This window comes from Lissotriton vulgaris, chromosome 3_1 (assembly GCF_964263255.1).
Source record: "Lissotriton vulgaris chromosome 3_1, aLisVul1.2, whole genome shotgun sequence".
In the NCBI taxonomy this organism is placed as follows: Eukaryota; Metazoa; Chordata; class Amphibia; order Caudata; family Salamandridae; genus Lissotriton; species Lissotriton vulgaris.
This window is the reverse complement of record NC_141689.1, coordinates 1,874,962,583-1,874,987,447: the sequence shown is the minus strand read 5'-3', so window position 1 is coordinate 1,874,987,447 and position 24,865 is coordinate 1,874,962,583. Positions and strand designations below refer to the sequence as shown.

General features: G+C 43.1%; 1 protein-coding gene across 2 annotated transcripts in view; it reads right to left on the bottom strand.

Moving 5' to 3' along the window:
• The window catches only part of GUCY1A1 (guanylate cyclase 1 soluble subunit alpha 1), a 472,623-nt gene that overhangs the window by 153,424 nt on the left and 294,334 nt on the right, over positions 1-24,865 (bottom strand). For both annotated transcript variants that reach the window (XM_086962337.1, XM_086962338.1), the window contains exons 5-6: positions 23,706-24,415; positions 9,100-9,585 (exon numbers count right to left, since the gene is read on the bottom strand). In XM_086962337.1, coding sequence (XP_086818463.1) covers positions 9,100-9,585; positions 23,706-24,415 — 1,196 coding nt within the window. The remainder of the gene's footprint in view (positions 1-9,099; positions 9,586-23,705; positions 24,416-24,865) is intronic.

The window sequence follows — 24,865 nt, the reverse complement described above, 5'->3', positions numbered from 1 at the left end:
GGGGAACCACAATGCTCCCATGGTCCCGCCAGCTCCCCGCGTCTTTCAAGAGCCGGCATTGCTTTTCCACATGGGGAGATGCTAACTTACATGTGGAAAAGCAATCTGGTTAGGATTTTGAAAGTGAGAACAGATTTCACTGCTCTGTCTTTCAAAATCCAAACAAAGTTTGCTATGGGAGGGGTGGGAGACGCAATACTCCTGCCCTCTCATAGTAAACAGCAGTGTCCCGGGGGTAGGCACCCCGGGACAATACAGCAGCTGGCCCCAGGCGTGGCAGTCCCCAGAGCCCTCAAGGGCTCCAGGCAGAGGGCCACGCAGCCTGCCTCCCACAATACACAAATCCCCGGGGTGGTGGTCCCTGGGGCTTGGGGGGGTCATTGAGGCCCACACATATCTAATTTTGCAGGGGGGCCTTGGACGTGAAAGTGGCACAAGGGGGTTGTAAATCTGGTACACAGTGTCCTGTTTTACTTTGCTTTCCTTTCTGTCATGTAGAGGATCCTGGGTAAATATAACAGTTTCTGTACAGCCAGTACCTTTCAACCCTACCCCCAACTGCTTACTGCCTGTTACCATAGTAACAGTTCATGGAACACTTAAGTGAGCACATAGGTTAGAAGTTCACCACACAATATTGCTAATCGAAACAGTTACTGTGATGGATTTTTAAAAGTTTTCCATAGAAACCGTTAGTCGTAGCTATAGACTGTGGTAAAGAGCTGGTTAAGAGTTAACTTCAGTATTATACTTCTAGTTATAAATATCATTTCTATTTTTTAAATGTTTTATAACTATTTGATTATCACACTAAATAACAGTGAAATGTTGTCAGAAAAAAAGACGTATATACTTTTTGAAATTAACTTTTATTCACACAACAATAAATAATTGGAAACGTAACTCATAGATAACAATGTAAAAAATAACTAGAAACATAACTTTAAAAAAACAATTAAATAAAATGTGATATGGACTTCAATAGAAGTAGGGTAGGTAATCTACAAAACAAAAATGAAAACAAGTATTCAAAATTAGGTCGATGTGACTAAATTAGCTCAAACATTATAAGTTAAGGTAATACTTGGCGATATATTTTAATTTGCACGTCTGTAGTGTGCCTGATACATTCCACCTCTCTTATAGGCTCGCGTCCAAGAGGTGTCTGTACGGAAGTGCCTACTGCGTCAGATTTACAGTATGGATCAACAGGTGTTCAAAATGATTCAGAGATGAGACAGAATTAGGTGAGAGATCAAGTCATTATGCAGGACCATATTTTTTGGGGCTTATTTACAAGCCCCTTGCGCCACATTTGCATTACTTTTCCCATGTTAAAAGTGATGCAAAAGTGGCGCAAGGGGCTTGCAAATAAGCCCTTTATTTCTAACGTATTTAATCAGAGACATTGTATATTTAGGCCGCTCTGCTTACCTTGTGTAAACACTGTGACCAACAGAGGTCACAACTTGAACTCAGCTTTGGTTGTACACGGTAGAGTGGACAGCAGCGTCCATAACTTTAAATGAGAAAGAGAAACAATGTGAGAGAGAGTGAGAGAGAGAAAAAGAGAAAAAAACGATATTAAAACAGGAGAGAGAAAGTTATAGATGGAGCAGTTAATACTGGAGAAAATCTTCGTAGCTTACCTTTTGCCTTCGTTGTGTGTCCAAGCATGTGCTAGTTCATAGTGTACCCTCCATTTAAGTGATATGAAAGATAGTATATAGAGTTAGTAATAGCATAGTACATAAAACTGCACAAGTATATTTTTGCTTTATTTATTTGTACACTCAGGATAATGTATTTCATCAATTTCAACTGTAAGGAGGTGTCTGTGCACTGTTTTTCTTCCAAAGTATTATATCCCATGCACTCCCACTGCATAGAGGTGAGTTCTCAAGATTGCGTACCTAGACTGTTGCACCCCATTGACTCGCAGCGTCCGGAGTTGAGTGCTTTTTCTTGCGAACTCAGAGGCAGTTTCACAAGCTCCTTGCACCACTTTTCCCATGTTAAAAGTGACACAAAACTGCTGTAAGGGGCTTGTAAATCTGACGCTCAGACTGTTGTAACCTATCTATTCTCACTGCTCAGAGGTAATTGTACATTCCTACACATTGAAGCTGCTGCAGACTATCCACTCTCTTCTTTCACAGATGACTTGTCGTTGTTTCAGAAACAAGCTTCTTTGCTCACCTTGTGCCATTGGCGGGATTCAAAGAGGGTGCACCACGTGTTGAAGAAGCTTTCTCAGACGTTGTTACGATGGCCACGCATAATCACAGAATCCACAAATGTAGAGCTTTGGTGGTGTTTGGGTGGGGGATGACGCCAATTTGTGAAACACAACCTGGAAGATAATATTGTGCATCATTGTTTATGAAAGGAGAGTGGAAGTGAGAGAGTGACTGAAAAGAATATTCGCAGCTGACCTTTCTGTCACCTTTGAGTTTTTCACCACTTCCCGGGACATAATGCACCCTGAAGCGCTACATCTAAAAGATAGTAAAAGAAAGATGTTATGATTGGTATTTGTTACTATCGTAATGTGGAGTAGAATTACATCGCCGTTTCACACACCTTCACTCCCGCATTTAAAAACAACTATTTGTACAGTTTATATCTACCGGATATTTGACCGATTATAAAAACGTTCCTGCTATTGGGAAAAATATATATAAATGCAATAAAATACGGTATATAGGACTGCTTACGCCTAAATTGCTGCGTCGCTTTTCTGTATCCAGTCTGCTGCACCCCATCAACTCCCTCTGATGCGCACCCAGGCTTTACTGCTTACCTTTTCGTGGACAGGACACCTTTTATGTCATGCAGTCACGCTCTGCCACCAAGAAATCTGATATATGGTGCTGAGTCTTGAAATCGGTGTGGCTAACGACATACTTGTGCTCCCATCAACATCGCAGGTTCCTCACATGCTCAGTCCTTCCGATACCACTAACTCAGTGACCAAAGAGGCCACCAGTGGTAGGCACTTGTACTCAGTGGTTCGGGACTACATGAGGCGTCCGAACCACCAGGACGGACCATCACAGCGCTTGGGATAGGAGTAACTCTAAAATGGCGTAGAGCATGTGTGCTTTGTCTTTTTTATTGGTAGGGTCATGTGTGTAGTGGCCCATGAGCTGGATGGGTGTGGTGTGAGTGTATACCAGCCATGATGGAGTGTGTGTGTGTCGTTCTGACAACTAGACCTGGAAGTAAGAAATTAGTACAAAGGAAATCTGGGCAATGTTTTGTTTTTGTTTTTTCCTGGTAGCGTAAGTGGAGTGTGCTGGCCTGACGTATAACAGTGCTGCGCGAGGCTCTGAACGATGACTCCGGAGCTATGGGCATGGTTCCCTCATGAGCTATATGAGAAATCAAGTGATTCGGGTGTCTGTTTTGTAGTGCTGACATCACCCGGGTCTTAAACACAAATGTGTCATTATATCTATAAAGTTCCACTTAATGGCCATCATGGAAGGTGTGGGGTATCACTGACTCTATATTCATTCATAGTTGCATACATAAAAGATTGTGGACATGACGCATTTCTGCTATTATGAATGTTTGTTGTACATTCAGTGGAGTGTTGTAGCTGTAGTAATACAGGGCTGTTAAAGGTTTAAGTTGCAGTTTTTTGGCACTTGAAAGACAGATAATATATATACGTATGTGGTTATTCAGGTATACTGTTGAACCTGGTGCTGGAAATCAGTGTTCGAGGCTCGGAGTTGCATCCACATCTTGTTATTGTAGGGAAATTACGTAATCTACGCATGCCTGAAAATGCACTGTAAATACAGGAACTCCTGGACACCAGGCACATTTGCTAGTGCACCTACTTCCCGAGGTTTCCCGAAGTTGTGCATTGGGCTACTCATAGTCCAAGCCCTGAGCACCATCTGCACCAAAGATTGTGGGCCTACATTCCACGAGTGTTCCGTGGGCCAGCTTCTAGCATTTCTGCATGAGGCCCCTTCGCAATCCCTGGTCCGTCGACTGGTGGGTCCCCACAAAGGTAACTCTTTTATTGTTGGGCTTCATTGGTTGCTTCAGACATGCCCTGACTCCCCTCCATAGGGAGAGTTCCTCAGACCTTGCTTGTCTGCTCCGAACCCAATCTTAGCATTCTGCATGGGTTGCTGTTGCCTAGACTTGTTGGGTCCAATCCAGATGCCGACACTGCAGCACTCAACATCCGACATGGGACAACTCGAATCCACCTTCTGGTTGTCATCGACACCTCCTGGTGCCCGTGGCTAAGGAGTCATGCTTCACCTCCCGCACCTGAAATCACCCAACATCGGTGGACATCTTCTTACTGCCTCCCTGGTCACTGGCAAGTGACCCAGACTCTGTCCTCTCTGCTTTCAGGTTCTTCAAATCTTCAATCCACCCTTGGATCCATCCGGACACTTTTCACCTGGTCGCCTGCAGCACTTCTTTGCAGTTCTCCATAGGAAACAATGACGAAACCCTACAAGAAAAGACACCTATGTACCCAGCTTCCCTGGGTGAGGTAACACGAGTACTTCGGTGCTCCCTTGGGTCTTGGCTCTCGAACTGTCCAGTACTGAATGGGCTTGTTCCTAGTCCACTCCTAACTGTCCTTAAACTTTAAAAATCCAGTTGCAACTTTCTCCATCGAAGTCAATAGTGTTTAGACACTGCACGCGCCCCCCATGCGTCTCCTGCATCCCTACTTTGGGTGGTTCCCGGTTGCCCCAGCAGTTCTACAGGCCCTAGGCCTTGTCTCCATATTCTCAGCAGTACTTGGAGAAGTGTGGCTCAGCGGTTAGAGGAGGCAGTCCCGGACGCAGAGGTCAGACCCGGGACCAGGGTTCAATCCCCGACGCGGCAGGGTCTTGAGCTCAAAATGTCCACGGACTCGATAATTCTCGTCTCGGTGCCTACTCGAATCATGGGTTCACACTCTGCAACTCTGGGCAATAGCTTGCTTAATCTCCACTACGGCCCCACCGCGATGGGATGCCTGGCTTTCACCTTGGGGATGCCCAGTAGGGGTTATCTCGCAGGGAAAAGCCAGGACGGGTTCCCAAAGCAAGCGCCTTGAGACCTTATGGTGAAAGGCGCTATATAAGAACGTATGATTTACGATTTTTTATTTACTTATACCACTTTCTTAGTATATGGTTTGTGAAGCCCCTAGGGCAAAACGAATACTGTGCTAATTTACTGTGTGCTAAATAAGTTTAGTTTGTGTACTTTTGCCTCTAGCATCATAAAGAGACTAGAGGGATGTGTTTAGAATAAATACATATATATTTCATATATACCAGTCACAGATCTGGGTTGAATCCATCATCGTTCTTTATCTCACTTCGCCACCTCACTTCAGACCCAGCTATATGCAAATCAGTCTTGACACTGTGCCTCCTGGGAACAGTCCAGCCCGAACTGCCAAGCCAGTTCCTCCCTGGCCTGGAAACAAGCATCCTGGGGCTGGGTTTGGGGCATCACCCCTTCTCAGCCAGGATACCTTGAATCCAGTGGCACAGTGAGCCTGGAACTCACATCAGGGCATACCCAGCGCACTTAGGGCAAGAAAGCAAAAGACACACAGATGATAGACGGAATGCCGAACACATCAAACATTCACCTCCAGTCAAAAGATCTGGGTTAAATCCATTGTTCTTTTGCTAACCATGACACCACAGTTTAGACACAGCCATATGCAAATCAGTCTTTGACCGTGTGCCTCATGGGAACAGTCCAGCCCGAACTGACAAGCCAAATCCAGAAACAAGCATCATGGGTCCGCTTTCAGGGCATCACCCCATATCTGCCTGGCTAGCTTGAATCCAGTGAAACAGTGAGCGTGGGGACATGTCTGGGCATATGAAGCGCACTTAGGGCGAGAAAGCAAATAACACACAATACTGCATTGCAGTTTTGTATTTAACTATGGGGAGCCGGGTGCTTCCAGCTGTTTCCTGCTGCTGGTGGAGGCAGGAAGAGGACGGAGGAGAGGTGGCAACCCCCATCTCAGCCTCACTCATCCACCCATCCCGACAATCATGATTGGTAGCAGGCGCTACTGGGCAAAAATCGAATCAAGGCAAAACAATCCAGAGTGCAAGAGAGTGCTTTACATAGAATGAAGTAAGCCAATGTACATAAGATGATAGAAATCTCTCATGCTATAAGGTCGATAGGATGGGGAGTCAGAGTGTTTCCATATAAGTAAGGAAAAGAAAGAATATCATATAGTATGACGTGCAGAGTTAATAATTAAGCATTGATGAATAATACATTTATTTGCACACATAGGGGACAGTTAGTGCACAAAAAATAACACCTGCACCCACAAAAAAAGGATCACGATTAACTGAGTAGGGCTGCGAATTTTGCAGTACAGATGAAAAGTGGTATATCATTCTGGTTTGGGTACATTTCTGCTGTCTCACCTGTGGGATTGATGTAGCTACGCTGGTGTTACTAGGGGAGAAAGTGTCACGTTCACTGCAAATGCGGGAATGCACACAACAGTCGCGGCCGGTGCAGGTAACGTGGTGGAGCAGGGCAGGGGAAGTTGAGTTTTATTTATTTATTTTATTTTATTTATTACGTCATCTGTCGATTAACCCCCTCTCACCACGCCACCGCCCTGCCCCACCATGCATACCTGCGCCAGCCACAGCTGGCACATAAGGCCATAACTTTCTGAGTATTTACAATCAATCTAAATACATTTCATGTCTTAACTGTGCACATACATTTGCACCGAAACAATAGGAATTAGTAGCACACAATGCAAGGTAAAGCCCATGGAAAATGCCTAATTCGGGAGCACTGAGGAAAGCATGTTTTCACGAACGAGAATAATAAGAAAAAATATGAAAAGCTATACCATGCATTTGTTGACATGATCGGTACTTAGGTGCAGATTTATGTCGGACTTGCGCCGCCGTTGTGTCACGCATTGGCAGCGTTAACGTGGTGCATACCTGCGACCCATTTACAACGTGACGCATCTAGGCAGATGCGTCACATTGTAAAGCCCTGCGCCACATGTGGGCTTTCCGGCGCAGGGTGGGCGTTCCGGGGCAGGTGCGCCTCGCAAAAGTGGCTGAGTGAAATCTACAAGATTTCACTCAGTCACTTTTAGGCCAATGCTGCGTCAAAACCCTGCGCCTGCTTGAAGCAGGCGTAAGGCTTGACGCAGCATTGGACATATTGGGCACCCCCGAGCCTTGCTGGAGCTGCGTCGTGCTTGCGACGCAACTCCAGCAATGCCCACCTTTATGGCACAGATGCGTCACGCAATTGTGCTCTTTTTGCCCCATGGTGCGCCGCATTGTAAATGCGGCGCACCATGGGTGGCGGAGCTGCGGCGCACAATAACTGGCGCATCCCTGGGGATGCGCCAGTTATTGTACATCTGCCCCTTGCTTTTTACAATCTATGCTCTCCCACGCTGCCTTCCTCCTCTTTCCTCATATGCTGAATTGTAATGAAACACACTTCTCTAACATTAGTTAAAAGTGAAAGGCACAGACACCTTTAAGAGTAAGAATTGTGCTACATATAAAATACAAATAAATACATGTATATGGCAATAGAATTTCTGTTCTGCAGACAATCCACCCTTGTAAGTTTGGAGCTGAGAGGCAGGCAGGTAGAAAATTTAAAAAATCAAACATTTCCAGGTATATGCCCAGCAGTTTCGTCTAGCATTTTGTTAACTCAAAAAAGGCATTTATTTACATAATTGATAGGTGCATGTATCCTTATGCTTGGATGTACCGATCTGAATTCTGCCGGTGACTAATACTTTGATCCCACATCTCCTTTTCCCATAACTCAAATAAAATTAAGAGTTTACCTGCATTTCTTTTGTTATTACAGGTAACTCGCTATTAAATAGTATCCGAAGTTCCAATTTTAATGGCTCTGTGTATTTAGCACTTCAATGGGGCCTTTAATAGATGCATTTTGCATCAAGTAAAGAAGAACTTCTGGAGTACTCTTATATGCTTTAGTGAACTAATCTCAAAACATCTAAAATGAGAATATTCAGAGAATATTGATGAACAGCTAGTAGAAATAGAAAGAACAGCTCCCCTTGGCACTTGCACTAATTGGAAGTTGGAATTTTCACGGCCGATCTGCAAAGGAATATATAAGTTCATCAAAAAGAACTCCTGTACTACTGCTTCCCTTACTCATAAATGCTTATGTCAATATGCGCTTTTATGCTCTTTGCCTATAACAGTTTCCATGCAGTATTTATTCCTAAAGCACAGATATCACAATGGAAGTCTGAAAAGCCTATTAAATCAAATGTCAAACAAATATTTTATTGCCTGATTTAGGGTTCCGAATACCTGCACTCTGAGTTTAGAGATGTTTCCTGGCCCAGTGGAAGTCTCCAATAATGGACAGGAACTGCAGTAAAGTTCATTCCTGTCAATGAGTTAAAAGTTCGACGGAAGGCTCCATCAAACGTGACACCAATCAAACTTTTAATTTGTTTCTATTTCTTCAAAAACAAAACCCCAAAACAGATTTTGTTTAAAAAAAAAAACTAATGACCCCGACACTATGAGAATTTTCTCCCGTGGTGTGGAGATATTTAAACATTTTTAATATCCCAAAGCGCTAGTTTTTTCACAGCGGCAAGATATAGTAAAACTTCGACTGCCCAAAAAGAGGGTAGGTGGTCACATGGCCAAACCTCTGACTGCCCTCACTTCATCAGGCTGTTGGAGGGGTATGTGGGTGATAGAGATGGAGTAAGCTCAATCACTGACATACTTAAGGTCCGCCCAACTGTAAATAAAGCTGGTGAACCTTGGGTTTGGTGGAGGGGACTCCACTGCCGCTGCAACAGTGTACTCAAACTCTCAGCTCCATATTCTTTGTGACTTACGGATTCAACACTGCTGCTCACCCACCTTACAGTATCTACTGCTGTTAGTCACTATATTTTCTTTGATTTGTTTACAAATTATTCCATTAGTAAACTCCTAATAAGCTACTTCATGTCACTCTATAAAGCACACATTTGCTGGCAAGATTGTCTTAATATGTAACATAAATCAAAGTGATGTAACAAATGTTCACTACCTTGTAGACGTCGAGATCTCCACACTGGTAATCAAAGCGCGTGTACAACTCATTGAGCATGGTGATGACCTGCATGGGCGAGCACTGGGAACAGATTGCAGTGAATCCCACAATGTCAGAGAAGAGCATGGTGACCTGGCTGAACTTCTTAGCTTGCACCGTCTGTCCCTGCCACAGCTGCTGAGCAACTTCCCCAGGAAATATAGAGAAGAGCAAGTCAACAGTCTTCTTCTTTTCCTCTTCAAGGGCTTGGTGGGCCATTTCCAGTGTCTCTTTAATCTTTCCTAATCTTTTCTTCAGCCCATCTTGAGCTCTTGCCTGTTCGCCTATCAGGACAACATCCCTCATGGCATTGTGGATAGGAATATCTGACAAGTATAATCCACGTCCTGTGAAGTCTTCTAATTTATCTACACAGGGAGATCCCAGAAACAGAATAGCGCTGGATTCAAAAACGTAGATCATCTGGCCTTTCAGATCCATAACCTGAGAATAAAGCAAGAAACAGACATGATTCATACAAGTGCCATGTGTAGGGTAGTGACAGGTGTCCATATTTTTGAGCGTCACAAAAAATAGTTGATCATAGGGATTGTTAAATTACAGAACAGCATTTTATAAGCAAATCTAATGCTGCGATCCCACATTCTTGATAGCCAGCTTACTACTGAAGCCTTATCTACTAGATACGCATTTTGTGGCAGGAAACTCAATGTGCTATTTTGTTTATGTATGCTTTTGTTTTACATTATTACCAAAAATTGCTGCATTATTTTCTAATCATTCAAAGAATTTAGTTAAAATTATAATAAAAATACTAATGTTATTCCTATTCTTCAACAACTCGTGGTGGTGTATCAGATATTCTACCCAGCTGCTCTCAAACATGTTTGCTTCTTCTACTATCTACCAGTGTTCATAAGACAGACTGGGAACTGTATTCATCAAGAATTGGTTGTATCATTGAAACTGTTTAAAGTCCCTCTTATTTACAGAATTTGCAGATGCCTACATAGCCTACTTTGTGTGTGGTGTACTTGTTGCAAATCTGAGGGATTCTCAGTCCTTTTATATTGAATTTTACCATTAGGCAACATCTTCTTGGACTAAGTAACATCCCAGGGTGATGGAGAATATAGGTGAGCTATTTTTTCAGGACACTTGAATTATGTATCATGCTACTACAGGAAAGTAGGTTAAGGGTGGCTTATAATCACTGCTTACACTATTACAGTAAAGCAGTATATTTTCCCAAGTCACCAAGGTGTCTGTTCTGCCCCTCCCTTTTACATTATCATAGTAGAGTACTTCCCCTTCCAGTTCCATGCAATAAATAACCCTCCCTACCCATTGCCTGAAATCTCTAGCTCTAGATGACTTCCAATTTAGTGCTATGAACCTTCAGGCAATCAAAAAGGGTAGGTTCATAATTCTATTACCTGAATTTCTACTTCATGGGCTGAATGATCTAAGCGTAGACATGGGTTCCTGGCTTTAAGATCTCTACCCTTTGAAATGTGCATTCCTATGTGTCAATGACCCTCCCCCCGAACAGTGTTATATTCAAGCAAGATCAGGCCATATGATAGAACTCTACATTTAGGCGCATAGAACCTGTGGCAATTAGCTGTCATAGAAGGATACATTATGGATATCTGTGCAAGGAAGGTACATCCTAAGCAAAAAAAATAATTATTCCAATTGGAATCTCATATTTATATGTAGCTTAGAGGTTTGTGGTAGAATCAACGCACAGACTGTGTCTGTCAAGTCTGATCCCATGTCCTGTGAAGTTGATCCCTTAAGTCCAGTAAACCAGTCTGTGCATTGGCAAGTGGTTCTTTATATACTATTATCACGATCTTACTTTCTGTCCCTACTGCAACATCTACAAGGGACTACATATAAGAGATTCAGCTGTTACCTTCCCTGCTGTACTTCTGCCCCATCCATCTTTGCAAGAGTAAGCCAATTATTGTTAATTTTAGGCAGGGTCCAGGAAATTGGGTTTGTGGTTAAGGGGATTGAAACTCTGCTCCAGTAGCAATCAGAATTCCTGTCAGAGTGAAGTCAGAAGAAAACCTCAAATTAACTTGTGTTTAACCCTCTGGTATGTCTGCACATGCAGCTTGTTAGAAATGGTGGTCTCTAATTGGCAGTGGTATACATCCTGCCCAAGTAGGGAATCGTCCTTCTAGTCAGGATGAGTAAAGTACACACCTAAGTTTGCCTGTGCTCACCCTCTGGTAGCTTGGCACAGAGCAGACGGGCTAAGCTACAGAGGCACTGTGTAAAGCATTTGTATATAACCCACAGTAACACAGGGAAAACACCACGCCAGTATAGAAAAATAAAGTATCTTTATCTAAACCAAACAAGGCCAAAACAATAAAAATTCAACATACACAACTCTAAATATGATTTTTAAAGGTAAAAGCAGTTCTTTCCTGTCCATGGATAACTATGGATGTGTTACTTTTGGTGCAAAGTGCCTGCCATGAGTCACAACTCGCAAGAAAAGTAGGTGCAGGGAAGGTGATGAGTAGGTTCCTTACGAGTAGGGAAGGTAATGTATTGGCTCCTTGCTCCAGGAGAGGTGATGTGTTGGTTCCTTACTACCACGCAGGGGAGGTGATGAGTTGGTTCCTTACTGGAGAGGAGGTGATATGTCGGTTTCTTACAGTGTGGGAAGGTGCTGCATCAGTTTCTTACTGAAGACCCAGTGTTGATGCAGATTTGGCACACAGGTGCGGTGCATGAGAAAATCCAGGCACTGCATCGACAGGTGACAGGTCCATTTCCCCAGGCGCACAGCAGGGCCTGCATCAGAGTCAGGACTGTGGTCTCAGATTCCGGAGACAGGTGAGCTGAACTCCGCGTGCTCTGGTTCTTAGGGCTGCAGACAAGCGCTGCATCCATTCCTTCGACTGCACGGTTGAGGTGCATGGAAATTTCTCCCACACAACTGTGCTGCATGGAAAAACAGACGCTGGAAGGGATTTGCATGGATTTTCAACAAATGGAGCAGCACAACAACCCCCAAGGGCACAGAAATGGAGTTTGGCACCACAGGCAGGTCAGAACTCCAGGCAGTGGCCTTCAGGGATGCTGCAGGTGAAGTCTTTGTGTACCTGAGTCTTCAGAACAGGAGGCAAGCTTTACATCAAGCCCTTGCAGATCATCTCAAGCAGTATTCACAGCAAAGTTCAGTCTCTGTCCTCTTTCTGGCAAAAGTCGGCAACAGCAGGCCAACCCAGCAAAGCAGCACACAGTAAAGGAGCAGTACACCTCCTCACGGCTTTTCAGCCCTTCTCCTTGGCAGAGGTTGCTCTTGATTCCAGAAGTAATCTAAAAGTCTGGGGTTTTAGGTCTACTGCTTATACTTCCTTTTCCCTTTGAAGTCTTTGTTCAGAAAGTTTCCCTTGCTCAGTAAAATCAGTTATGTCCTCCCTGGTCCAGCTTCACTACAGGAGGTGGAGGCAGCATTGTGAAGAGCAGACACAGCCCATTCGGTTGCTAGTGAAAACCCCTCCCACTACTCTAAATGCAGAAAGGCCTATTCAGCCTGGCTATGAGTCACCAAAGAAAGGCAAGACACACCTCAACCCCTCTTGTGACTATCAAGAGTGAATGCACATCCCCAGCTCATGTCACTGCAAAACCAGACAGGATGAGGCGGGTAAACAAGAAAATGCCCACTTTCTAAAAGTGGCATTTTCAAACATGCAATTTAAAAAACACTTTCACTAAAAGGTGTGTTATTAAATTCTGAGTTCAGAGAGCCTATAGACCAACTCTCTAACTTTTCCCAAAGGAAAGCTACTCTTGTAAAAATGTTAGAAGGCAGCTTCCACGTTAACATAAGGGCGAGCTGGTACTTACAATAGTGGAAAATGAAATTGGCAGTATTTCACTATGAGGACATGTAAAACACATCAGTACATGGCCTACCTTTCACATACACTGCGCCCTGGCCATGGAGGTACTGTGGGCTTGCCTTAGGGGTACCCCACATGTAAGAGTATAGAAGGTTAGGGTCTACAATTAGGTGCACTTGCCAGGTCGACATGGCAGTTTAAAACTGCACTCACAGACACTGCAGTGGCAGGTCTGATTCACATTTGAAAGAGCTACTTATGTGGGTGGCACTACAAGTGCGGCACGTCCACTAGTAGCATTTGGTTTACAGGCCCTTGGCACCCACAGTACACTGTAGTATGGATTTACCAGTAAATCAGATATGCCAATGATGGAGAACCAATCAGAATTACATTTTACACAAGGAGCACTTGCACTTTGGTACTGATTAGCAGTGGGAAGGTGCCCAGAGCACCTTAACAGGCTAAAACAAAGTCTAGCACATAGGCAAAAATACAGGAGCCAGAGGAAAAAAGTCGGGTGGAATCACGCCAAGGATGCCAGGTCTAACACAACCAGGCTTAAATTAGGCAATATGTAAAATATTTATTCAGTACTCCAAACAGTAATAAAGGTAAAACACAATACAAGAAGATTCCCACACCAATTTAGGGAAATAGTGTAAATGTAATTAATTATTTGAGACCAAAACAACAAATATCCAATCAGTAGAAAGGGAGTTATGCATATTTAAACTACAAAGCGACAACTATGGTTGTCTGGTGGCACCCGCTGAACAAAGTACCTTAAATCCTGGTTGCAGAGAGTTGCAAGATCCTGCGTGGAGTATGCATTCTGCAGTGGCCGTTCCAATGGACTGAGGGCTGTGATGCAAGGTCCTACGTTGAGAATGCTTTGCGCACTGGCATTTCCAGGGAGCAGCAGGGCTGTGATGCAAGGTCATGCATTGAGGATGCCCCATGCAGTGGTGGTACTGCGGCATTGCGGGGCGGTGATGTTAGGTCCAGAGTCGAGGATGAGTCATGCAATGGTGGTTACGAAGAGCTACATGGCCCAGCATCTGGGATGAATAGCAAAGTGGCGGTTCTGATGCGGGACTGTATGGAAATGCGTCGCTCTACATTGGTTTTGATTGGACCACAGCTGGACTCGCAAAACACCTTCAGGTCGACTTCCAAGGGTCATGGACTGGGATGGCACCACTTGGTAGGTAGGACTCACAGAGGAAAGTGTCCAGCTGCAGGATTTAAGGTGGCAAGCGCCATTTCTTTTCCTGAGGCTCTGAACAGGAGGCCGGCCAACTAACCCTTGGAGTCACTCTTGATGTCCTGGTTTCAAGATACAGGTCTAGCACGTCTCAGTTAGGTAGCAGGACAGGAGGGTAGCAGAGTAGCAGTCCTTCCACAGGTCCAGATGTGTACTGTAGAGTAAGGGTCCTTTATTTATAACTGGTCCCTACTTAGAAGTAGAAGAAGGTACTGGAGGCTCCAACTTCCAGAGGTGCTTGGCATTTCCTGCCTCCCTGCCCTGACCCCAGCTAGTCTGCAGTTACAAAAGACTGGTGACAAACCCTTTGTGAGTGTGTTCAGGCAGAGTCTTTGTGATGTCTGGTAGGTGACAGCTTCCCCCCCTCCTCAAGTCAGAGATGACCCGTCCTGCCATCACCTACTGGCCCTTTGTCTCACTGTCTTGGAGAAATACACAAAGCCCAACTGCCAGCTACACCTAGTCATGTGACTCATGGATACACGCTTCAAGCACCAAATGGTTAGGACAAGAAAATTCCAACTTTCTAAAAGTGGCATATTCACAATTGTGACTTAAAATTAGATTTTACTATTAAAGAGGGTTTTAAGTGACATTTTTTTAGACACCATATTCAACAGTCCTGCTTGCTCAATCGAATGTTAGCACTTATTAAAAGTAACAAGGTAACCTAATGATGTCCGATAGGAGAGGTAGGCCTTGCAGTATTGAAAAGGAATTGAAGATTTTTTCACTACCAGGACATGTAAAACTCAAAAGTACATGTCTACATTTTTAAAGACTCTGAACGAGGCCCTAACAGATGTTAAAGGCCTACCTTCGGGGTGATTACTTATATTTATTAAAAAGGAAAGTTTAGGCCTAGGACAAGGGTTATCTTGTAAAGTAGAATTGGCAGTTTAAAACTGCAGACCTGAGACATGTTTTAAAGGCAACTTAAGTGGGTGGCACGAACAGTGCTGCAGGCCCGCTAGTAGCATTTTATTTATAGGAGACTTACAAGTAAATTAATTGTGGCAGTTGAGTGTAAGACAATTTTACCAAGTTTGAAGGAGAGAGTGCAAGCACTTTAGCACTAGTTAGCAGTGGCAAAGCGCAGCAAAAAGAGAAGGATAGAAAGCAAAAGGTTGGGGGAAAGCCATGACAAGGATGTCAGGTCGAATGCAGGGCTAAAGGGGTAGACATAGCTTTGGGTGGTGGTATTTCAGATTCTTGGGATAGTCTCTGTGCCTTGTTTGACCTTGGTTTGCCCAAGTTTGCTTTCAAGGATTTACTCCCTTCTCCATAGCGGGAACCAAACCCCTTCGCCTACATTCTTGCCTATGCAGGTGCAGTGAGGTGAGTTGTTTCTTCTTTTCCCAGTCACTAATGACAGCTCTTTAATTGGTAACAGGAGTTTCCTACAGTTCTTCAACAAGCCACAGCTGAAAGCAGTAGTACACCCACCCTGGGGGACCATGAACAGTGTAAGGAAAAGTTGGGCTGTTACTCACTCCCAACAACAGCGGGGTGCCTGATTCAACTGCATCGATTCAGTTCTGCCCCATTTTGGGATCTGTCATGACTCAGGTTGGAAGGCAGCTCCCTCTCAGATTTAACTTGTTCAGCGGGAGTTGCAGCTATCTCAATGTCTGTTATGGAAGGGCTAGACCATGGGCTTTCTCTCCTGACCAACCCCACTGTGTACGCCCTCACATGGAGAAGAACAACTTAGGCAAATAGCAATGGAATGGGGGTCAGAAAATGTTTCTCCCCTAGACAGTCTCACAGCAGCACTCTTCAAGTGTTCACCATCTCCCACTCTTCCAGTTTTTTTGATTGCAGTCTCTACCTGTATCGGCTGTCTCTTAACTGTCATTCCTGGCCATTTGGCTAGTACTCAAATTGCCTGCTCTCTTCCAGCGAGGAAAGGAATGCTGCCATCTCACCTTCCACCTTCAGAGCCTCTTTGTACCAGCTCCAGCAACAAAAACAATGAAGCAATCAGGTGGTGGAGGGGTCAACAATGTGCTGATTTTCTCCTGCAACTGCACTCCTTAGGGGCCCCATTAAGGGCCACCCACAGGCATTCAGCTGCTTCCTGATTCTATGCAGGTGCCGATGGCAACACAATTTGTGCTTGTTGAGTGGATTGCAGTGTGTGATCAGGCAACTAGTGGGAACTCATCTAGTTTGTGACCAACATTGTGGCTCCATGCTCACCTACAAGTTCAAGCTGCATAGGTTTGAGTGCATCCAGTGACAGATGGCAGATATAACATTATTTAAGAGCCCATTGATTTAAGAGATGTCTAGATCCATAAAACTAAAAAAAAATATTTTGTACATGTATAAATGAATTCAGAAAAGTGGGCTTAACTCACATAATATGCTGCAACATACCTTTGTGAATCAGGCCCATAGGGCCCAATTCACAGAACTAACTTAAGACAAAATCTTAAACTTACTATCATTTTGGTATTCACAGAAGGCACTTACTAATTTTGGTATTCACAGAAGGCACTTACTCATTTCGATATTCACAGAAGGCACTTACTCATTTCAGTATTCACAGAAGTTAGGAGTCCTAACTTTAGGACTCCTAAATGCGTTCTGTGAATACTGAAAGTCTTAAAATTGGGATTTTTCTCAGTTTAGTAGTAGTAAAATTAGGACTCCTAACTTTAAGACTCCTAAATGTCTTCTGTGATTACCGAAAGTCTTAAAATAAGTAAAGTTAGGAGTCCTAACTTTACTACTACTAAACTGAGAAAAATCCTAATTTTAGGACTTTCGGTATTCACAAAAAGCATTTAGGAGTCTTAAAGTTAGGAGTCCTAACTTTACTACTCCTATACTGAGAAAAATCCTAATTTTAAGACTTTCAGGCCTAGATGTAGGTAATTTTATTTTACCACTACTTAAATACCGAATCTTACCGATTCGGTATTTAAGAAGTGGTAAAATAGAGGGGGGGGGGTGGGGGGGATGTAGGTATTACAGAATCGGTAAATACCGAATCAATAAGATTCTGTATTTAGCGATTCGGTAATGCCCATTGATTCCTATGGGCATTGAAGCCCATAGGAATCAATGGGCATTACCGAATCGGTATTTACCGATTCGGTAAATACCGATTCCAGCAAGGGTGCAGGGGGTGTCACTTTGACACCCTCTAGCACCCCAAATACAGGCATGTGTGCCATGTGGCACACAGACATGCCCTAAGGGCATGTCTGTCTGTCACATGGCATAGGTGTGCATGCACACATGTGCCTGCACACCTGGATTCGGTATTTTACCATCCAATTGAATTGGGTGGTAAAATACCAAATCTGAAAGGCCTTTGGGACTCAGAAGAGTCCCACCTACATCTAGAAGTTACCGAATCAGTAAAAATACCGATTCGGCATTTTACCGATTCGGTAAATTTACCGATTCGGTAAAATTGGCCCCCTACATCCCAATAACCCATTTACCGGTCAGTAACGGCGGAAATCGGCCGTTACTGGCCAGTAAATGGCCACCTACATCTGGCCATCAGAATTCACAGAAGGCATTTAGGAGTCCTAAAGTTAGGACTCCTAACTTCTGTGAATACCAAAATGATAGTAAGTTTAGGATTTTGACTTAAGTTAGTTCTGTGAATCAGGCCTTTAGTATCTAACATTCTTGGATATGATGAACCAGATGTTTACTACTAACAGTTATCTGTGAGAAGATCAAACTTCAGTAATCAATCTGCTTTGATATATGCAGGGGTTTGGCCTACCATCAAAGTATTTAGAGAGGTGATGTCTTCACTCATACACTCACCAACATTTGGATGAAACCATGGATGAAACCATTAATTAACAAGAGCTAGAGTGCCATCAGGTATCTTGTGAACTTTGAGAAGAACCTGAGTGCATGACGTTATTGGTGAAATTGAACATTCTTAAAATCATGCCACTACCATATAATCAATAACTGTATTATTTACCAAACAAAAATAGTAAACTAAGTTAATTTGTTTAGGCTATTCAATTCTACGATTTCTGTTTGGCTTGTTTTGATTTTTATTTGAGCCTGACATTCTTCATATACCACGTGCCATGGTCTTCCAAATTTTTGTAAATTCTTCACCATCTCCTATTCAAACTATGGGACACTTCTTCGAATGTCATTCACAATCACACACTGCAATGTAAATAGTCCTTATTCTACTGTTGAACTCTTTTGATCTCAAAATCATTGGGGGATGATCGTGATACTATACTTTGGTTCAAGTCAACATCAGTTCATCTTTTACCCATATTGCATCTGGTTTCCGAAAACAATACTTTTTTATTCAGTTTATAAAATTTTGTGAAAATTCAAATCCTTCATAATCTCTCTACGTCAACAACAATATTTTGTCACGGAACAGTGCATAATGAAGAAAAATAACTAGGATGTTGGTGAGAGCTGACAAAGCAACTAGTGTTCTCTGATAAAGGTACTATAAAACACCTTTGGGCACTACAACTAAAAGCCCAAATTGTGCCTTTAGCAGCAGTTCATTCCTGTATCACCTCTCGAACCTTCCACTTTTGCTCAATATTTCTTCTAGTCTTTATTAGTGCTCCTATCAATATAACACGTTATTTATTTTCAGAAGGGGAAGTCATCACATGCATCTTATTGTGTTTTCTTTTCTTCGTGAAAATAGATGCTCAAGGGTTTTACAGCTCATGTATTGCCAGTCGTGAACCACTTTCTGTCAAGAATTTTTGTAACTATTTCCTGATCCTCTGTGTTCATGATATGTGAACAGATCCTGCCATTTGTAAACAGCTGAGCTAGAATATTGGAGCTCCAAGGACAAATGGATTTTCATTTGTCCATGCAACAAATCCCCAAGAATTGCAATCTTCCAGGAAAAATCGAGATCGGCCACCAAACAGTCATGTTACTATTTGCCACTTCCTTGCGCGTGTATCATATCAGGACATCATCTCTGTGAAGGGGGACAGAACAGTGTCTTCCAGTTCTCAGGGGGCAACAAGGAGGCTGAAAGTGCACCAAGACACAATGCTACCTACTCATCTACTTAAAGCAAGCCCAGGGACAAGCAGGTGAACCACGGAACCCAGGACCGCAGTCAAAAGGCCTGTTACTATAATATGCATTTCTGTGTTCAAATGATGCAAGCTACTGATCTGGAAAAAAGAGCGCTCCAGATACAAACATGTTTGTGAAAATCACTAAGGAATCGTTTTATGTAGGTTATTTGGTATACATGCACGAATATTTGCTATATCAAGGAGGAATGCTGAATTAGTTCAAACAGTAAGAATTATTTTAAAATGTATATTTCATCTACATTACAAATTCAAAGTGATATGAAGAAATATTGTGTTCAGTAATAATACACATAACTACTAAATTCAAAATTTAATTAGAGACACTTGACACTAGATAAACCCAGTGTCTACTTAAATCATTTTTAACAAGGGATATACCGACGTAGGTGTCTTTTCTTGTGCTTTCTTGATTATATTCCTTTTTCAAAACTGCACAGTTGCACCTGTGAACATCACCTTTCATGTGAGAACTAATGTCGTAGGAATTCTGTCATTCTCCATAAATCAATGATTATAATAAGGAGAGCGTGAACACAGAGGGCAACCTCAAGAAGCCTGACATTGAACTACAAGCTTTGGAGTCCAAAAAGAACAGTTGCACTGCATTCCACATAAATACAGCAAACCCCAGCAAGGAGAAGTGGAGGTAATGTATCACCTGGAACAGTAATTGGAGGATCTGGGCTAAAATCCCAGAACAACATCGAATTGATAGGAGTCCTCGACCTTCCGGAAGGACTGGGTATGAAAAAAATTAATGAGAGGTTTTTGAATATTTTCATAGGTTTGGACACAAATGAGTGAGGGCCTACAGATTCCAGAGATCTTTATTTAAAGAAGGATGGGTCTTTCATATTATTACCATGATGAGGGTTGGAATGGCCTATATGGATATCAAGCAGTGCCCGAAGGGCTGGTATGACAGATCGGTTTGTGGGATGGTTTTTAGCAGTTTGTGGGCCTGTTTTAAAGGACAGGTGGGCTAGTTTTAACTGTTGATTCCCCTGTTTTTCCCACATATACTGCCTGCAGCAAACACAAATGTATGCAGTCTCGCATACCTTGTAAAATACCCATACATCCACGGGCAGATATTAAAGTCCCCTGCGCCACCAGTACGTCACTTTCAGTGACATATTTACAAGGACAGGAAAAGTCACCCTGCATGACTTTTCCTATCCTTGGAAATATGGCCCCTTTACAAGCAGCACTTTGCCCGATAGGGGTGTTCCATGGGTGTTGCTGTGGGTGATCCCACACAGCACTCATGAAGCCAGACACATTTACAGATTTACGAGGAATCGTAAATCTTGAAATGCGTCTGAATGCTACACCTCCCCAGGAGAGGCGTAGGGAGGCGCAACGAGGAGAAATGTTTCCATTTCTCCTTGTTTTTCCTCTTTCAATGCGTGCTGCATTCTACAGCACACACTGCAAGAGGAAAATGCGTATAGTGATTGTTTTTGTGCAGGAAGACGCCCCTTCCTGCACAAAATCAATATCCCCAAGATCCAGGCATCCATGCCCTATGGTGCAAGGCTGCCTGCGCCGGCGCATGGCAGCTGTTTGTGTGCCAGCACAGGGGAGAGAACCGTAATGCAACATACTATTGTAAACATGCTGCATTCATGTGCTTTGGAAGTGCTGCAAGCATGGCACCGTTAAAAGGGCTTGCGGTGCCGCGCTGCGGCACTTCCTCGTAAATCTGCGCCCCAATCTTTAAGGACAAGATTTATGGTCTTCTGATGCAGGGCAGGGCAGTGCTGCACGTCACCTTGCTAAATGGCAAAAGTGCAGGAAGGGGCGCCATCCTGTACAAAAACAGTCCTAGGAGGCTTTTTCCTCTTTCTATGTGTGCTGCAGAAATCAGCACCCATAGAAAGAGGGCACGATGAGAAGAAATTGAGATATTTCTCCTTGTTGCGCCGCCCATGGGGAGGCGTAAGGTTTTAGTGCATCCCCAAGTTTACAGGCTCTTGCAAATCTGGGGATGGGTCAAAATTAATGAGTGTTGCATGGGAACACCCTCCGCAACGCCCTTCCAATTTTATAATTTTATATTTTATAATATATAATGGCCCTTCCTGCACAAAATCAATATCCCCAAGATCCAGGCATCCTTGCCCCATGGTGCAAGGGTGCCTGTGCCGGCGCATGGCAGCTGTTTGTGTGCCAGCACAGGGGAGAGAACCGTAATGCAACATATTATTGTAAACATGTTGCATTCCTGTGCTTTGGAAGTGCAGCAAGCATGGCGCAGTTAAAAGGGCTTGCGGAGCCGCGCTGCTGCTATTCCTCGTAAATCTGCCCTCAGTCTTTAAGGACAAGATTTATGGTCTTCTGATGCAGGGCAGTGCTGCACGTCACCTTGCTAAGTGGCAAAAGTGCAGGAAGGGGCGCCATCCTGCACAAAAACAGTCCTAGGAGGCTTTATCCTTTTTCTATGTGTGCTGCAGAAATCAGCACACATAGAAAGAGGACACGATGAGAAAAAATTGAGATATTTCTCCTTGTTGCGCCACCCATGGGGAGGCGTAAGGTTATGGTGCATCCCCAGGTTTACAGGCTCTTGCAAATCTGGGGATGGGTCAAAATTAATGAGTGTTGCATGGGAACACCCTCCGCAACGCCCTTCCAACGGATGTATGACGTTACAACGCATGCTTTTACCGCACATGCCTTTACAACGCGGTTTTTACAATTCATGCCTTTACAACGCATAGTGCTTTGGGGCGCTGGATAGTGAATAGTTTAATTTACTATTCCAACTCCAGTCCCCGTGGATAGTAGGGAAGGTGTTGGATAGTAAATTAAACCTATTCCCTATCCTAGAGCGCCCCCCAGCGCAATGCGTTGTAATGGTTTGCGTTGTAAAAGTTGCGTTGTAAAGGCACTGCGTGGTAAAAGTTGCGTTGTAAAGGATGTTTCCCCCTTCGAACGCCTTCCTAATTCAGAGTAAAGCAACACAGCGATTTGCGCTGCCTAGGCTTTACTTCATATCAACGAGGCCATTCAAAGCCATGCAAAGTGGCTTTGTGTGACCTCATACATATGGTTTCAACGTTTGTGACACCCTAAAAGCAGCGTATGCTTCTCATAAAGATTCCCCAAAGATTTAAAAACTGTCCTGATTTACAAATGTGGGCCACTGTTCCAGCTATTTGATTAGCTAACGGGGCTGCTTTTATTTTAGTGTACGGGCCGATTTTTCCCCCAGTACAACTCTGACCATGATTCCAGTAACTGCATTACTGCAACCAATTGTTATGAGATTATAGCAAATTCAACTTTAATGGGGGAAAACGTAACGCCGGAGCTTTTTAAAATGTGTATGCACTTTATAACATACGAAATGAATACTAATGCACATATGTGGTATTTCCACATATCTTGGGGTGGTAACACCAATCAATCTTTCAAACTAAAAAACAAATGATAAAAGCACGGAAGTTCACTGATCGTACATTTAGCATGCATTTCTCAACTTCTGCAATGTCTTGATAAGGGTTTATGGGTGGAAGTGATAGATGCCAAGACAAAGGCAGAGGAACATGATGGATGAATTATTAAAAGGTGGGGAAAGTAAAAGCTTAACGTTTCTTAAGAAATGCAACAAGTAGAAAGGATCATTCTTGAAAAAGAGAGGCCAATTTTTGTATGTTCCCTCTGATCATGTGGTGTTGAAAAATAAAAGGAAAGGAATTGTCATAAACACTTGAGGTCAAGTCTCACAGTATGCATTGCCGGAGTGACACAGAGTAGCCACAGAAAGTACACGGCGGCTCTTAGTTCAGGTAGTTGTTAAATTGCTACACAGTGTCAGTTCAAATAAGGATACTTGCTACATTTTAATAATCTGAAACTAAGAAATAACATAGTTTCAGAAAGGATTTGAACAGTGAAAATATAATTCAAGTTTTACCTAAATGTGTTTAGGATGTTTTGCGCAGAGACAGTATTCTATTCTACTGTTATGCTCAAAATTCTTATGCATAATTGATTCAATAGCATCTTCTTACAAAACCTTTATGTTAGAACATACTTCGCAATGGATGCTGTGCTTGCGAAGAGGTTCTTTTTGTGCTTTCAAACGCTCAGTGTTGTTTCTTATCTATTATCTTCAATTTCTGAACTTGGATGTGAAGTGCCAGGGTAGGATCATTTAGCTTTTTTTGGCTCACAAGACAAAATGTGTTTCTGAAAAATGACTTTCACCATCCAGATCTTTGCAAGTGTATATAGTACAGCATTTGATAAACCCAATGTGAACGTTCTTCAGATCAAAAAATATACCTAAAGAGAAGGATTACAGAATAATCGTATTTCGGAAGCAAGTCAAAAAATAATGAAGCACAGGACATCAATTACTTTCCTCACCTTTGAAGGCACTTCTAGCGTGTTTCCCCATCTTTTGACTCTGATGGTAAATTGCATATTCAGCATGGTCATGATCCCGCTGAAAGTGCAGCCTATTTTAGGAGAGTGGATTTCAAAAAACTCATCAAAGACAGTCTTTCCTGGAAAGTCTCTCTTGTTCAGAAGCCTCTTGATTCCATTGCCGATCTGCACCACCACCATGTCCTTGTCAAACATGAAGTGGAAAGGAAAGGTCTTACAGAACAAAGAAGCTGGGATCACCACTGAGGATTGTGGTCGGCAGGGAGATAGGGAAGGCTTTGTGTTCTTCATGTGCACTGAGTAGAGCAAGTAGGGCTGGTTAATAAATTCATTGCCATCGTTATTGAAGCAAGCAGGCACCCACCGTACTTCCACCTCCGTCTCATACAGAACAAGAGCAGCCGCTTTGATAATGCCGGGGAAGATCAATGCTGTGATTTGTTTGGGGAAAAAGTAATACACATTTAAGAAATCTTGATCCTTTTCTAGGCAAAGAATAGATGCCTCCTCTAGAACTTTGCTTTCCTCGGCTCCTTGACTTTGGCCACTCTGCTTTAGGTGAGTGGTAAAACTGTTCAAGAAGTCCTTCAGGCTTCCCCCAACAACTTCCAAGACGTGCTCATCTTCTTCATAGCACAGATTGAAGAGCTCTTCGCCCAGGGTTTCTTTGACGATCTCCACTGGTACACCTGCAAATGCACAGAAACTTTGATTACACATTTAAAGCCTCAACAGCAAAATAAGATTAAAATGAAGACCAAGCCCTCTTGGAAATCACTTTGGAAAGAACAGTAAAATTTACTTTAAAAAAGCGGGAAAAGTTAACTTAAATATTTGCTATTTCAAAACTAAAACCAATTTTATTGCCAAGTCCTTCTATTTGCTGGGTGAAAAGAACAAACCGCACAGTCCTACCGGTGGCAAACCAGCTTGCGCTCTCTTTGCTATCTTGAATTGTGGGAGAAAATTAGACCCCAAAACCATCTGTGTTAAACACATAACAGAAAGCTGGAGAATGAGAGCCCAATTTATAGAGCCATTTAAGCAAGTAAGTCTGTCTCATGCTGGGGACCAAAACCACAAAATGTCATAAATGCGTTTATTAACCCATAAGTATATGTTATTCCTAGGCCCGGTTG